The sequence below is a fragment of the Temnothorax americanus genome, unplaced genomic scaffold (genome assembly GCF_048541705.1).
Source record: "Temnothorax americanus isolate GAGA-0224 unplaced genomic scaffold, ASM4854170v1 Scaffold316, whole genome shotgun sequence".
Taxonomy (NCBI): Eukaryota; Metazoa; Arthropoda; class Insecta; order Hymenoptera; family Formicidae; genus Temnothorax; species Temnothorax americanus.
Genome location: NW_027509460.1, coordinates 1 through 15,000, shown reverse-complemented (window position 1 = coordinate 15,000; position 15,000 = coordinate 1). Strand labels below are relative to the sequence as shown.

Sequence of the window (15,000 nt, the reverse complement as noted above, 5' to 3'; positions counted from 1 at the left end):
GCGCTCGCGAGATAATCCGCTTGTAGCTTTGTTAGTCACTGGCTGCGTTCAGCAGAGGAAACTGTTTTGCAATTGTTGTAAAATTTAGGAATTTGATTGATGTATGCTTTTAATTTTTATCGGAGCTCTAAAAGTATACACTAATCACTAATCAAATTCACGAATTTTACAGCAACTGCAAAGCAGTTGTATACTACAAATTTTCAGTACTGAAAATTGCTGACAGTGAATATCCGAATATAGCCATAACTAACTATTTAAGGACGTTCTCTCGACGTACTCGATTTTTTATACATGGTATAAATTTCAATACCTCTTGCGATATAAAAAATCGAGATACCGAGCCTCATAACGTCCTTAATATTATTCGTGGGAGTTCGATCATGCTTATAGCACACGCTCCTGAGATCACGCGTAACGTGTTCGATCGGCGGCTCAGCCGCTTGAGCCTCGAGCGGTAATAGGGGTAATCAGATTTAAAAACGAACTATCTACGCGAAATAATTAATTATAATTTACAAAATATTTATTCAAAATCTTTATTTTGAATACCTTTGAAGAATAGGCCTTGGAGGTTACTAACTTTCGTTGCGTTCAAAAACACGTCGATATATCCTAATTTCATCGATTTCTTAGCTGGGATAGCTAAACTGAAGGATTAACATACTATAATATATTTATCTAACAAAATTTATTAAATATTATTTATTTTTATATGTAAAAATACCTTATTTTTTTTATCTTTCTCTTTCTCTACTTCTTGCTCTTTATCCAAACAATTAATTTTATCTCTTCCACTCTTTTTTAGAAACACAACCGAGAATGATGTAAATAATCATAAGAATTCCTCTATATGAGATCAGCCATGTCATCCATTTGTTAGGTATCGTGAGAAATATATATATATGTATATCAAAATATATATATTACGTTTTTTTATAAGTACCCGTATTTGAAAAGCAAATATAATCTGTGAAACAAGCAACTTATTTAGTCTTTTTTTTAAATTGACAATCAATAGATGCTTGTTTCACAGATCAAATTCGTAGAACAAATATGTCGATTCAAAACGATAAAGAGGAGAATATAATGGAATTGCAGAAAATAAATAAGAAGAAGAAGAAAGAAGAACCAAAAAAGACGAGGGAAAAAGAAATAAACAAGGAAATAAATAAAGAAAGGTTTGTACTCTTTTCCTTTATTTTTAGATTGTCACTATTAAAGAAACAATCTTAGAACATTATGTCAATTCTCTAATACTTAGGAGACTTGAAAAAAATCGGAAAGAGCAAGAAAAAGAAAGAGAAATGGAACGAGAACGGAAAAGAGAAACCGAACCAAAGCAGAGAAGAGAAGAAGAAGAGAATGGAAAGAGAGAAATTGAAAAAGAATTAATTTTAGAAGAAGAAGAAGACGATAAGGAAAATAATAATCAAAGAAAAAGAAGAGGAGGAAAAAATCTAAAGGAAAGGAATAGGAGGTATGTAACATTAATTTATAACGTATAACTACAAAAGGTTATAAATTCAATTATAATCCCTGTCCATAACCGTTTCCTTTTTTTCATTTTTCCTTGAATTTCCAATCTTCTTCTTCCCTCTTTTCATTATTTTACTCTTTATATTTTTGGAATAGATATTACTCATCAAGAGCACGCTTATTGAGAGGCAGAGGGAGTTGGAGAGGTACAGAATGGAAAGGAAGAGGAGGATGGAGAGAAGGTGAATGGAGAAGAGGCGGATGGAGAAGAGGAAACTGGAGAGAAGGAGAATGGCGAGGAAGAGGATATAGAGGAAGATGGATAGGAGGATTGAGAAGATTTAATAGGGGGCGTTCAGGACCCGTTACTACAGGCCCTGTTTACATTTTTCAGAATTGAAATTTATTATTTGTTTTTGTTATTATATTATTTAATATTGTATTTCAATTTTAATTTAATGTTATATTTAAAATGTAATCTTTGAAAATAATAAAAGCGTTAAATGTGATTTAAAATAATAAACGTTTATATTTTATATAATTTTTTTTTAAATAATTTTTATAATTTTTTTTTTAAAGTATTTTTTTTTAATTAAATAGAGATTAAAGATTGTGATAAGCAAATCAACTTTAACCCTTAGAGACTATACGTGAGGTCTTAACCGCTTGTTAAAGAATAATGTTAGAAAATTTATCTTAATTTTGTTATATTTTATATATAAAATATTGACAACTTTTCTAATTCTATTATTTTCTTCAGTCTTTTCTACCTCTCTATTTTATATATAATTGATTCAGATTTGGTTGATCAGATCCTGTTTTTTAAAACTTCTATATATGTACAAATTCTCCGAAATTTCAAATGTGTGTAACACGAGATCTAATCAATCAAATTTTAATGAATTATATATGAAATAGGGGTAGAAAAAACTCAAAAATATAATAGAGTTAAAAATAGATCGCTATCTCAAATATTGAGAAAGCTGCAGCGTAAAACACATTTTTCAAAAAAATGAAAATCTGCATAAAATCTATACCGTTTTATGGATTTTAAAAAATTTGAGGAGGACATACTTTCTATGATACTCTATTTGTGTGCAAAATTTCAACCCGGTATCTAAAAAATTGTAGAAGTAGATGCGTGTACAAAAAATCCGTACACACACACACACACACACACACATACATACATACTTCCGGACATTTTTTACTAATACGATTTTTTGAGATAAAACCGAAGCTATCAAATATGAACATTTTAACTCGATTTCAATTATTATATAAATTAGAAACTGTATGTATAATTCTCCGAAATTTCAAATGTGTGTAACACGAGATCTAATCAATCAAATTTTAATGAATTATATATGAAATAGGGGTAGAAAAAACTCAAAAATATAATAGAGTTAAAAATAGATCGCTATCTCAAATATTGAGAAAGATGCAGCGTAAAACACATTTTTCAAAAAAATGAAAATCTGCATAAAATCTATACCGTTTTATGGATTTTAATAAAATTTGAGGAGGACATACTTTCTATGATACTCTATTTGTGTGCCAAATTTCAACCCGGTATCTAAAAAATTGTAGAAGTAGATGCGTGTACAAAAAATCCGTACACACACACACACACACACATACATACATACTTCCGGACATTTTTTACTAATACGATTTTTCGACATTTTAGAACATTCTAAACCTATTTCCATCAAAATCTCGAAAAAAAATTTTTTCACCATCACAAAGCTTCCTCTATGAGGAAGCAACAAATAATATTCTAAATTCTAATTGTTTAACTATTTAATTAAAAATATAAAATTAAAACAGAAATTTGATTTGCTTATTACTTTGACTTTTCTTTGATAAAATAGTATAATGTTTTTTAAAGGAGTATAAATTCTTTTTTCCAATATATGATAAACACTTTTTCTAAAATTTGTGATAAATACATTTTAAGATTATTATCAAGAAAATATTCTTTCTTAAAGAACCCCGTTACTTACCAAAAGAAAAAAAGTAATTCCAGAATTACGATTGTGTGTACATAATAGAAATTCAAGGATTAAAATTGCGTACATAAGTAAAATTCGGGAATTACAATTATGTACATAATTTTAATTCCCGAAAATTTTTTATGTCATAACGTAAAATAAATTCAGAATTAATATTTTGTCTAGACATATAATTGTAATTCTGCATTTTCAATTATAGCTTAATAATAATTCGATAAATTATAAGTACGTCTAGACATAATAATAATTTCTTTTCTTTAAGTATCGATTTAATTTGATAGAATTTTTATGATGATATTAAATAGTAAAATGGCGTGCCGTATACGCACACGTAAAAAATATCATTCTAGTGCTAAGAAAACCAATTACTCAGTTTTCTCTTCTTTTAAATAACGATGATCTTTACAAAGAATGTTTTCTTGATAATATTACTTAAAATAAATAAGATTCTACATTCTAATTATTCAGTTCTTCAGTTAAGAATACAAAATTAAAACAAAAATTTAATTTGCTAATTATTTTGATAGGAGAAGTCAAGGCTATGAGGGTCAGACGCAGATCACAGTGCGTAATATCAGAAATAACTGATTTATTCGTCGTTTTGATACATTACATCGATCCGTACGTTTCGGCTCAGCTTTGAGCCATCTTCAGCAGTAGTTACAGAAGTTAAGTTACACGTTCTCCGTACCGTATGGTGAGTTTCCTAAGGGATCTTTTTAATATCTCAACATTAATTGAACAAATTTACAGATATGGATCAATTGGTCTATGTTTCTGATATTTTGAATCAGTAAACTCACCATACGGTACGGAGAACGTGTAACTTAATTTCTGTAACTACCGTTGAAGATGGCTCAAAACTGAGCCGAAACGTACGGATCGATGTAATGTATCAAAACGACGAATAAATCACTTATTTCTGATATTACGCACTGTGATCTGCGTCTGACCCTCATAGCCTTCTCCTATTTTAATCTCGAGGGTCCTCATATTATTTTATTTATTATTTTGACTTTTCTTTGATAAAATTTTATTATGTTCTTTGAAGAAGTATAAATTCTTCTTTCGAGTACATAATAAAGACTCTTTCTAAAATTTGTACATTTTAAGACTATTATCATGAAAGTATTCTTGCTTAAAGACAACCGTTACTTACTAAAAAAAAAAGGTAAATTGAGTAATCGCTTTTTTAAGCAGTAGAATTGATATTTTTTTGTGTATGCATGTGCACACATATGTACATACGTACGCACAAAAAAATTTTCTATGTTGTTAAAAATTTTTATTTCTATTTAAAAAAGGCGAGAAACTATCATCGCTTAGGACAGGGGCCCGGCGGTACGCGCCGCTCGTGCGTAATCATCGCCGCTTGTAGTAAACAACTGCCCGCGAGCCGACCGCGGGGCGGCCGCATCTCGCCGCGTGCTTGGATTTGGCGGAGGGCGGGCTAATACGTCGATTTTTAATCATTAATAACTCGTCAACTATTGCGAAAATTGCAAAATGGTACATGACTTTTCGACTCAGTTTGGCTCGCTCTATCTAAATATAAAAAAGTACCAAGAATTCTGGGGCACCCTGTATATATATTGTATATACACACTAAGTCTTAAATAATATAAAGCTTAATATACTAACTTGATTATTTGTTGAAGAATTTTCACCCGCATCATTGTTATGTACTAATCGATCAAATTTATTCGTTAAAGAACTTTCACCCGCATCACAAGTGTTATGTACCAATGGATCATCAATATTCACCTAATAAACAAAATAATGCAAATAGAAAAATAATTATGATTTGCCTCGAAACCATATACCAAAATTATCATAAAAACTTTTGTCTTACCAATTTAATACCGTCCATCAATAATTTCCTATTCTCAAGAAAACAGCGAATCCCTCCAATCGTAGTAATTATTCTTGACACCTCGGTCTCAGTTATACTTAGAAACGCCTCTTTATCGATATCTTCTTCTAAGGATCATAAAGTATAAGTTATGAACAATAAGTATGAGATTATAAGACCGTGTAAGATACACAATAAAACGAAAAGAAAACGCCGTAATCGGTCAGGATTGGATCTTGCCCGAATAATATATTAATACTTTAATATATTAATACAGTCCTGACCAATATTACGGCGTTTTTCCGTCGTTTGATTGTATAAGTTATAAACATAAAAAATAAAAAAGTAATATATTGTACTTACCAATAAATCGATTATACCATTTTGATAATTTCCATTCAGTTTTAATGTATTTCTAATGAATTCTTGATCGTCAGTATCGTCACTCATTTTTGGGCCGATTTCACAATCTCCGATTAACTTAACCCTTCGATTAAACTCACTCTTCGTCTCTTTCTAAGGGAGACAGAAAGAGGGTTAGAAAGAGATGCAGAGTGAGTTTAATCGGAGGATCAAATTAATCGGAGACTGTGAAATCGGCTCAAAGCACTAATTTACAAGAAAAGCAATCACTTGGCTAACACGTCGTTTCCGTACGAAAAATGTGCGTCGAAAGCGGAAACCTGCCCGTTGCCGTGCGAGGAAAAAAAGAGAGAACCCGCGCGCGAACACACCACACACACGCGCGCGCGCGCTCCGGCTACGTAAATTTGTGTGTTCAACGAATTTTTATCCTTCAATTTTCTACACTGAAACCCGAACTATTGCTGCAGGACGCTGCGTATATCGAGTACCGACTTGCACGCGGACTATATGAGTTGCCACTGTTGCCAGCCTGGCTTATACGTAAACAACTGAGAATCGCGCGGTATCTGTGTCGTCCCGGTCGTCCGTTTCGCGGGAAACGCCATCCGCGCCGTAAACAATAATTCGTTCACTCGTTATCGAGATCAAGAGACACGGTAGTGTCTCGCGCCAAGTACGCGCGAAGCGAGACGCACCGTGACTATTTTACGCGAACGCATGAGTTGCGAGTATCCGAGATTTTGAGATCTCAATAACGAGTGAACGGATCAACTTCTAAGTAGGTTCGATCGATAGCTTGGGGTTTGATTTATAAATAAGAGTCTTTTTTTTTTTCGTTACGTGCCCTACGAGCGAAGATATTGCAATGCAAAGACCAAATGTGGAAAATTTTTTTTTAAGAAACGTCCACGTCGGACAAAAATGGCGGCTGGTGTGTCACTTTCCCATTTTTGACACAAGAGTGCACTCGTGCACTGTCGCAGTGCGTGACAGTTTTTTACAACCTAGAAAAGGATAAGTGTAAGTGTGTGATAGTCGTGACCGTTGCCGCGTCGTGACAGATAGTGAAATATATATAAGTATTGACCGTAAAGAGCTGATGCCGAGAGATCTTTAAGAAGGAAGGTGTATCTACAAAATCGTACAAACACGTACGTATATGCTGCCTTGTAAAAGTTGTCAAACTGTATGTTTAAGGCTATTCTACAATTGCGTAAGAGTAAGGAGTAAGAGTAAGAGTAAGAAATTGACCAATCACAGTGAGTATTTGAGGAAAATAATCGACTATGATTGATCAATTTGTTACTCTTACTCTTACTCCTTACTCTTACGCAATTGTAGAATAGCCTTTACGCGAGCGTTACTTCTGTAGTAACTTACGATAATTTATGCTGGGATTACGATGAATTTAACGTAACGGGACGCGACGGACGCGAAGTAACGTAACGTGAACTTAAGAAATTACGATCGCCGTAGTTTAAAGATAACCTTAATCTTAACGTTCTATTCATACCAAGCTGTCAAATCATTTCTGAAATGCACGCTGCTTCACGTTACGGCGATCGTAATTTCTTAAGTTTACGTTACGTTACTACGCGTCCGTCGCGTCCCGTTACGTTAAATTCATCGTAATCCCGGCATTACTCGTTTACGCGGGATGAATTATCATAAGTTGCTACAGAATCTCCATTTACGTGGAGGAATTATCGTATAAGTTACTACGGAAGTAAAACGCTCGCGTAAACATAGTATACGTGACAGATAGTGTGTGTGTGTGTGTGTGTGTGTGTGTGTGTGTGTGTGTGTACTACGTTTACGCGAGTGTTACTTCTGTAGTAACTTACGATAATTCACTCGTTTACGCGGAGTAAATTATCGTAAGTTACTACAAAATCCCGTTTACGCGAAGGAATTATCGTAAGTTACTACAGAAGTAACGTTCGCGTAAACGTAGTGTGCGTGTGTGTGTGTGTGTGTGTAATTAAAATTATTTATATTTATATTATACATGTATATAATTTATTTAGTATTTATAGGATGATCTCTCTCGGCAGCAGGACGAGAAAAGCGGAAAAGCGACAACAATATTTCGACAGATTCGATAGATCGTATAGATGACATGCCCTTTTTAGAAGAGGATGCGTAACACTACAAAACGCATGATATCAGTACAAAATTACCTTTTTCAAAAAAGGTAAAAAAAGGGCGCCAAGTACACGCGTGGTTGTTACCTCGAAAAAAAACCCAAGTGGTAGTATCATTAATTTTATTCAAAAATAAATAAAATCTATTCTAACCTAGGTGGTAGTAGCTTTATTAATTTTTAAACAAAATTATTAAATTATAAAATAAAAATATTTAATTAAAATAAAATAAATAAATTTTTCTTGTAAAAAACTTGGCGCTGCTTTTTTAGAACCTTAGGGGAAAAAAAGGAGGAGCAGGGAGGAGGGCAGAGGAGGAGAGCCAGGGAGGTGCAAAGAGAGGAGGCGAGAGAGGAAGAGACAAAAAGAGAGAGGGGCGAGGAGAGGGGACGTAGAAAAGGAAGAGAAGGGAAGCGCGAAGAAGGGGGGACGGAGGACGGAGAGAAGAGATGGAGGAGTCCCAGAGGATGTTGAGGGTGTGGGGCAGAATAGCGGACGAGTTAGAGAGGATAAGAAGAGAGCCGGAGAGAAGGGAAGGGAAGGTGGAGAGAGGGGAGAGCACAGAGGTGAGAGGGCAAATGAAAAGGAGGGAAGGAGACAAGGAGAGAAGCGAGACGGAAGAGAACAGGAGCGGCGAAGAGGGACAGTGGATGGAGGTGATGGGAGGTGAGATTGCAGGGGGGGGATTGGGGTAGACGAGGACCTTTCGATGGAAGAGAGGAGGGCAAGGGGGAGGATGCTGGAGAAGGCGAAGGAAGAGAGGGACAAGGGAAGAAGAACGAGGGTGGAAAACAGGAAATTGTGGGTGGATGAAAGGGAGATAGAATGGAAGGAAAATGAGGGAAAATGGGAGGAGGTCTAAGTGGGATTGGATAACGTAGATGGCTAGGCTGGGGAATGAAGAGGAGAAGGGGAGGGTTCTAGAGGCAAGAAGGAAAGCGAGAAATAGGGTAAGGGTAAAGATAGTTGAGGACAGATCGGTAGAGGCGAGGATAAGAGAGAGAGCGGAATGGGAAAGGAGATTAGGAGAGAGAGTGGAGAAGAGGAGGAGGGCAGGAGTGAGAGGAGGGCGGAGGAGGAGGAGATCACGAGAGAGTTGGAGGAGAAACTCCGCAGGAGCGTGGAAGAGGATCAACAGACCCAGGGCAGGAAGTAGACAGGAAGGAAGAACTGAGACAGGACGAGGTGGAGGGAGACGAACGAAGACGTGAAAGAAGAGGAGAGGGTTAAGGGAAAAGAAAAAGATTAAACGTGAGGTCGCACATGGGCAGGGAATAAACGAAGGGGAATTCTTGTATAAGAGGTTTGGGTACGTTCCTCAGAAAAAAAACGCCTTGTAAACCCTACGGGGACATGCAATAAACTGATACATACATATACATACAGAAAAATTTATGTACTTTAATAAAATATTTTTATTTATTGTTGTCTTTATTTATTTAAAATTTCGAGGTCTAACAACGCCAAGTTTTTTTACAAAAAAAATTTATGTATTTTAATAAAATATTTTTATTTTGTACTGTTACCTTTGTAATTATTTGTGATTAAATCTTTTATTCTATTGAAAAATACATATATAAATTTTTTATTTAAATACAAATTGTATTCCCTGTTGGATTAAATATTTTAATAAAATATTTGTATTTTGTACTGTTACCTCTGTAATTCTTTGTGACCATTAAAAAATACACATGTAAACTTTGTATTTAAATATCTTGTATTCCCTTGTTAAATTTAAATAAAATTTTTTAATCTTATAAAATTGTTATCATACATTCTTTTCTAATTGACACAATGTAAAGATTTTTCAAAGTAGTGCAACAATTATTTTTTGAGGCAATATACATGTTCTCTCTGTAATTGGCGCTCTAATTTAAAGAGATATCATTTCTTTTGTGTAATTGTAATAGATCACTTGAAGCGTGACTCTTCTTTTTGATAAGGTAACATAATTTAGTGACGTGTATCACTTGGGTTATAATTTTTCGGAAATAAAGATACTACTGCTTAGATTTTTTCGAGATTTTTCGAGATATAAAGATCTACCACTTGTTACTTAGGTTTTTTCGAGGTATAATACTACCACTTTTTTTTTTTTAAAGTAACAACATATACACTATTATACGTGTACTTGGCGCCTTTTTTTACCTTTTTTTTTAAAAAGGTAATTTTGGGCGGATATTACGCCTTTTTGTAGTATATTACGCATTTTATAAACAGTATGTACAGGATAAAGCTATTTGGAGGTATAATACTACCACTTTGTTTTTTTCGAGGTAACAACATAACAGGGTAACAACGTAATACATATACACTACTATGCGTGTACTTGGCGCTCTTTTCACCTTTTTTTTAAAAAGGTAATTTTGTACGGATATCACGCCATTTTGTAGTGTTACGCATCTTAATCTTATAAACAATATATCTTATAATCTTATAAACAGTATATAATACAAGGTATGAAGCTAAAAGTGTTACGGACTATTATTTCTAAAAAAAACAACAATTTATTATATTTTGCTTAGTTTTTTTAATATAATAATCTGTAACCCTTTTAGTTGTACACCTTGTATATATTTTTCAATTTCAACATAAAACATAATCGCAATAAAGCATGATTAATGTTAATAAGTCGTTAACTGTAAAATCTTTATTTATTTTTATTTGCGTGTTTTACTGAATGTTGTCCGCAACTGTATATGCACCGATTTCTTCACCGATAAGTATCAATATTTTTGATACTTATTTTTACGTCAGACATAATTTTAATTCATCCAATTTTTATTATGTCTAAATATAATTTTAATTTAACGATTTTTATTATGTCATGACATAATTCTAATTCTGCCGCTAGGGAAATTTTAAGTCGATTCTTATGAATCAATCTTGAATTCAATGTCTAGGTGTCCCAGGTTGCCGATGACGAGGTCCACATAGTGCGTTCTATAGTTTTCGGTGTCCAGGTGTATTAATACCTTGAATTCGATGGCCACGTGTTCCAAGTTGCCGATGACGAAGTCCACATAGTGCGTTTCGTAGTTTTCGGTGTCTACATGTATTAATACCTCGAATTCGATATCTACGTGTCCTACATTGGGTGCGTTTCAGCCGATACTCCGCTAGCCTAGCAATCGTGAGCCGCCGGCCCCCCTTTTTCGCTCGTTTCCTCTCTTTTGACCTAATGGATTAAAAGGAGAGAAAACGAGCGAAAACGAGCGACTGCTCACGATTGCTTGGCTAGCGGAGTATCGGCTGAACGCACCCATTCAGATTTAAAGTTATTAATACACCTAGACACCAAAAACTACGAAGCGCACTATGTGGACCTCGTCATCGGCAACCTGGAACACCTAGACATCGAATTCAACGTACGATTACACCTGGACACCGAAAACTATGAAGCGCACTATTTGGACCTCGTCATCGGCAACCTGGGATACCTAGACATCGAATTCAAGCTTGATTCATAAGAATCGACTTAAAAATTCTCCAGCGGCATTTTCTGCCAAGCGTAGAGATTGTAGAGAACCTTCTTTTCCGTTGACTCAATATATATTATATCAAGCTTGATTCACAAGAATCGACTTAAAAATTCCCTAGCGGCACTTTCTGCCAAGCGTAGAGAACCTTCTTTTCCGTTGACTCAAAATATATATTATTACCTAATTTACCTAAATAGAAATCTTTTTCCTGATCGATAAGTCTATCGACCTAATTTCGAAATACGCGCGCGATATCGAAACTGGCGATACCTGCGCCGCCAGTGTCGAAAAAGTGAAAGTGACGTTCTCTGTTTGTTACATGTTATAAAAAAAAAAAAATGAATGAGAGCGGTCGACGTAAAAGAAAGTATCTTAAAAAAAATTTTTTGACATTTGGATTTTGCGTCGCAATATCTCCGCTCGTAGGGCACGTAGCGGAATATTATAAAAAAACCCCCCCCCTAATTGGACCCCAAGCTATCGATCAAGCCTACTTAGAACTTGATCCGTTCACTCGTTATCGAGATCTCAACATTTTGTATACTCGCAACCCGTCGCGTCGCGTAAAAGAGTCACGGTGCGGTCTCGCTTCGCGTGTACTTGGCGCGAGACACTACCGTGTCTCTTGATACAGATAAAAATTTATGATATGTAAAATGATATGTAATATATGAAATATGATATGTAATATTATTACATGTAGATATGTAATACGTAATTTAGATATGTATATCTATGTGTATGTTATTTTTATATATTTTTTACTAATATTTTTCAAATATATATGCTTCGTATATATCATCATAGAACATATCACAAATCTTAAGTCATGCTTCTAAAAAGTTGCATATATGGTGAGTTGCGAAATCGGTGAGGAGGCCCAAATTCTTCAGATTTACCAAGAAAGTTCTCTACGTTTGGCAGAAAGTGACGACTGACACGTTCGATCCCGACTTCGTTGATCGCAGAAGAGCTGGACTCAAGGTACGTTTCCGAATTTTCCGATTTGCAATTATAACACAGTATCGTGCGATGAATGTTGTACCCAATTATAACCTCAAATGAAGTTGTGCACGTTGCTAGTATTCCGATTATACAATACATTTTTACTTTGTAAAGGTATATATATTGACAGCAGAGAGCTGATACCGAGGAGATCAAGGAGCCTGTTTAGTCCAGTCAAATTAGACATTTGAGCTCGGAAGTGAAGCGGTATCAATGAAACCTTTTTAGGGTTGTTGGGGGGATGTAGAAGAGCTTATTTCTGAGTTGTCGGGCTAATCGGACCGATGGGTTTTTAAGGGGGGAAGGGGGAATGAAAAATTTCGTTTTTTCGCAATAACTCGGCAAATTTTGACCGTACATGATTTATAACCCCTCATTTTGTAGCTCTTTTAAAGCCCTACAATTCATTTCTTGAAGACCCTTACTTAAAATCAATATTTGTCGAGTTCTAGCGAGTCTCGAGACTCCCGAGCGCACTCGACTCGACATGCGACGCGCCGTCGCATGGCCGATCGTCATCGCGGCGGCGAGCGTGGCCTAGTAGACACCGCACTGGTCTATTGAGCCAAAGGTCCCGGGTTCGATTCCCGGTAGAGCTAGAAAATTTTATTCGCTCGTTCTCCTCTCGGAAGGCAATGGCAAACCACCGAGAGTATATGTCTTGCCACGAAAACTTCTCTAAAAAATTGCCGTTCGAAATCGACGTTAAACTGTAGGTTCCATATACAATGTGTATAATCCACGTGCGCAACACATGTATATGAAGAGAAGTCACCACGCTCGGACACGAGTAATAGGACTTGAGAGAGATACAGAATTAAGTAACGATCGCGTAAACGTAGTATAGGTTAGATTACCGGTTTCTTACAAAATTTTACATAAAACGCGAGATTCACTTATGGGAGCTTTCCAGCAAGCGACACAAGTCGACACAGGCATGATGTAATAAGAAAGGTGTATCATTGCGCATAGCGGCGGCGGCTCGATAAGCGAAGCCAATGAAATTTGAGTCAAAATGCACCCGCGCAATTCAAACGCAAAACAATAACATATATTTTAAATATTGGTTGCATGTACTTAAAATACAGGTATTTGGAAAAATAATAATTAGTAATAATAATAATAATAAATAATAACAATAATTTATATTTTTTTAGTTTTTAAATGCGAATATCTAAACTTTCAGCCACATACAGGAAATATATATATACACACATTTATTTCTCATGTAATGCATCATGTACAATATTATCTGCAGCATACGCCAACAGTTCACAATCAATAATTGAATTCTTATCATAAAATTCACGCAAGATTCTAACTGCATTACATTTATCGGTGATACAATTTTGACGTAAAATTATTACAAATTGTTTAAATTTTTCACTTACGACATGAACATTTTGGCATAGTTGAAAATACACATTCTCGACGCAATGTTCTAGTTCGAACAAGAAGAGTACGGTTGACGGTTTCATGTACAAAGCTGGTGTCGCACGAGGCCAATTTTACAATATTTGCGTCACGTATTTTAACGAGTTCCAGATCTCGAAACGCTAGCGATGATGGTCCTGCATGCGATGGTGACTGCACGAGTTGCTGAATATCCGCACGTCTTTCGATGAACGTCACCCACGTTGCATGAGGCAGAATTATCCGATTGCCTCGGTTATCGCCAATATGTATATTCACAGAGGACATAGGTCCCATGTTGATCCCAATATCCAAATATTTTTTTAAGCTGTTGCTGTCAATGCGTATCGTCTGCCTAGTATACAAACCGCGCGACGCTCCAACGAAATGCTATAGAAAAAAATAATGAGATTACTTTCAAAATAATACAATTCGCAAAAAAGATATAAAAAAATATAAAGCTTTATAAATTATACAAAACTTACTTGTTTTCACATGTTGGAGTTTCAACATCGGGAATCGGTACGTAATAATTCATACGTCTACTGCCACTGCTGTTACCGCCGTTGCTTCCTTCAGCGGAATACATTCTTTTTCTCGGTTATGAGAAGTGAACACCGTTCGCACAAGCAGTCTATACGAGACTAGTCGTATAAAATTAATCGAATATACGCGGCAACTTACAAAACTATGATGAAGGAGGGGAAAATTAATATTTCTGGAACGCCCAATTAGCGCTCTGAATTTTAGGAGAGGGGACTAAGGATGTTTTTTTCTTTATTAAGACGTATATCCCCCCTCCCCCTCCACATGACATCAACCGACAAACATGTTCAAACATGTTCGTCTAAAACTGATACTCCCCTCGAAGCATTCGAGTTAGAATTCGTCACGATACCTACTTATTCTTTAATTTTTGTACACTATCGACTAAAGGGGGAAAGGAAATAAAACATTGTAAAATTTACACATACATATAAAATTTATTTTTTAAAAAGATGACAATTTTTTCTGGCGTTTCGACCACCAGTTAAATATTTTTAATACATTTTGCAACGCGCAATTCTTAACGTGTTTTCCACATCGCATAGTATTGGTAGCATCTAGAATATTTAAAGATTCGATATCTTCGTAATCCGCATCCAGAGTCTTGATGTTTAGGTTTCTCGCTTTATTCTCAAGCAGATCCACCAGCCATTCTCGTTTCTGGCATCCCTTGACGTACACGAGAGTCGGCATCTTGT

The 15,000-nt window shown here is 35.3% G+C and overlaps 1 protein-coding gene and 1 long non-coding RNA gene across 3 annotated transcripts in view; one reads left to right on the top strand and one right to left on the bottom strand.

The window, feature by feature from the left end:
- The window catches only part of LOC143901081 (uncharacterized), a 13,950-nt gene extending 7,732 nt beyond the window's left edge, over positions 1-6,218 (bottom strand). The window contains exons 1-4 of one of the 2 annotated variants that reach the window (XR_013257972.1): positions 5,965-6,218; positions 5,710-5,862; positions 5,347-5,474; positions 5,136-5,258 (exon numbers count right to left, since the gene is read on the bottom strand). This is a non-coding gene — a long non-coding RNA (uncharacterized LOC143901081). The remainder of the gene's footprint in view (positions 1-5,135; positions 5,259-5,346; positions 5,475-5,709; positions 5,863-5,964) is intronic. The other variant, XR_013257973.1, reaches the window with a different exon arrangement.
- On the top strand, positions 860-2,354 carry LOC143901082 (uncharacterized). Its single transcript, XM_077413036.1, has 3 exons — positions 860-1,181; positions 1,265-1,480; positions 1,636-2,354. Exons 1-3 carry the CDS (start codon positions 1,057-1,059, stop codon positions 1,877-1,879), a joined length of 585 nt encoding a protein of 194 aa, XP_077269162.1. The 5' UTR covers positions 860-1,056; the 3' UTR covers positions 1,880-2,354.
- Positions 6,219-15,000: the final 8,782 nt, after the last annotated feature.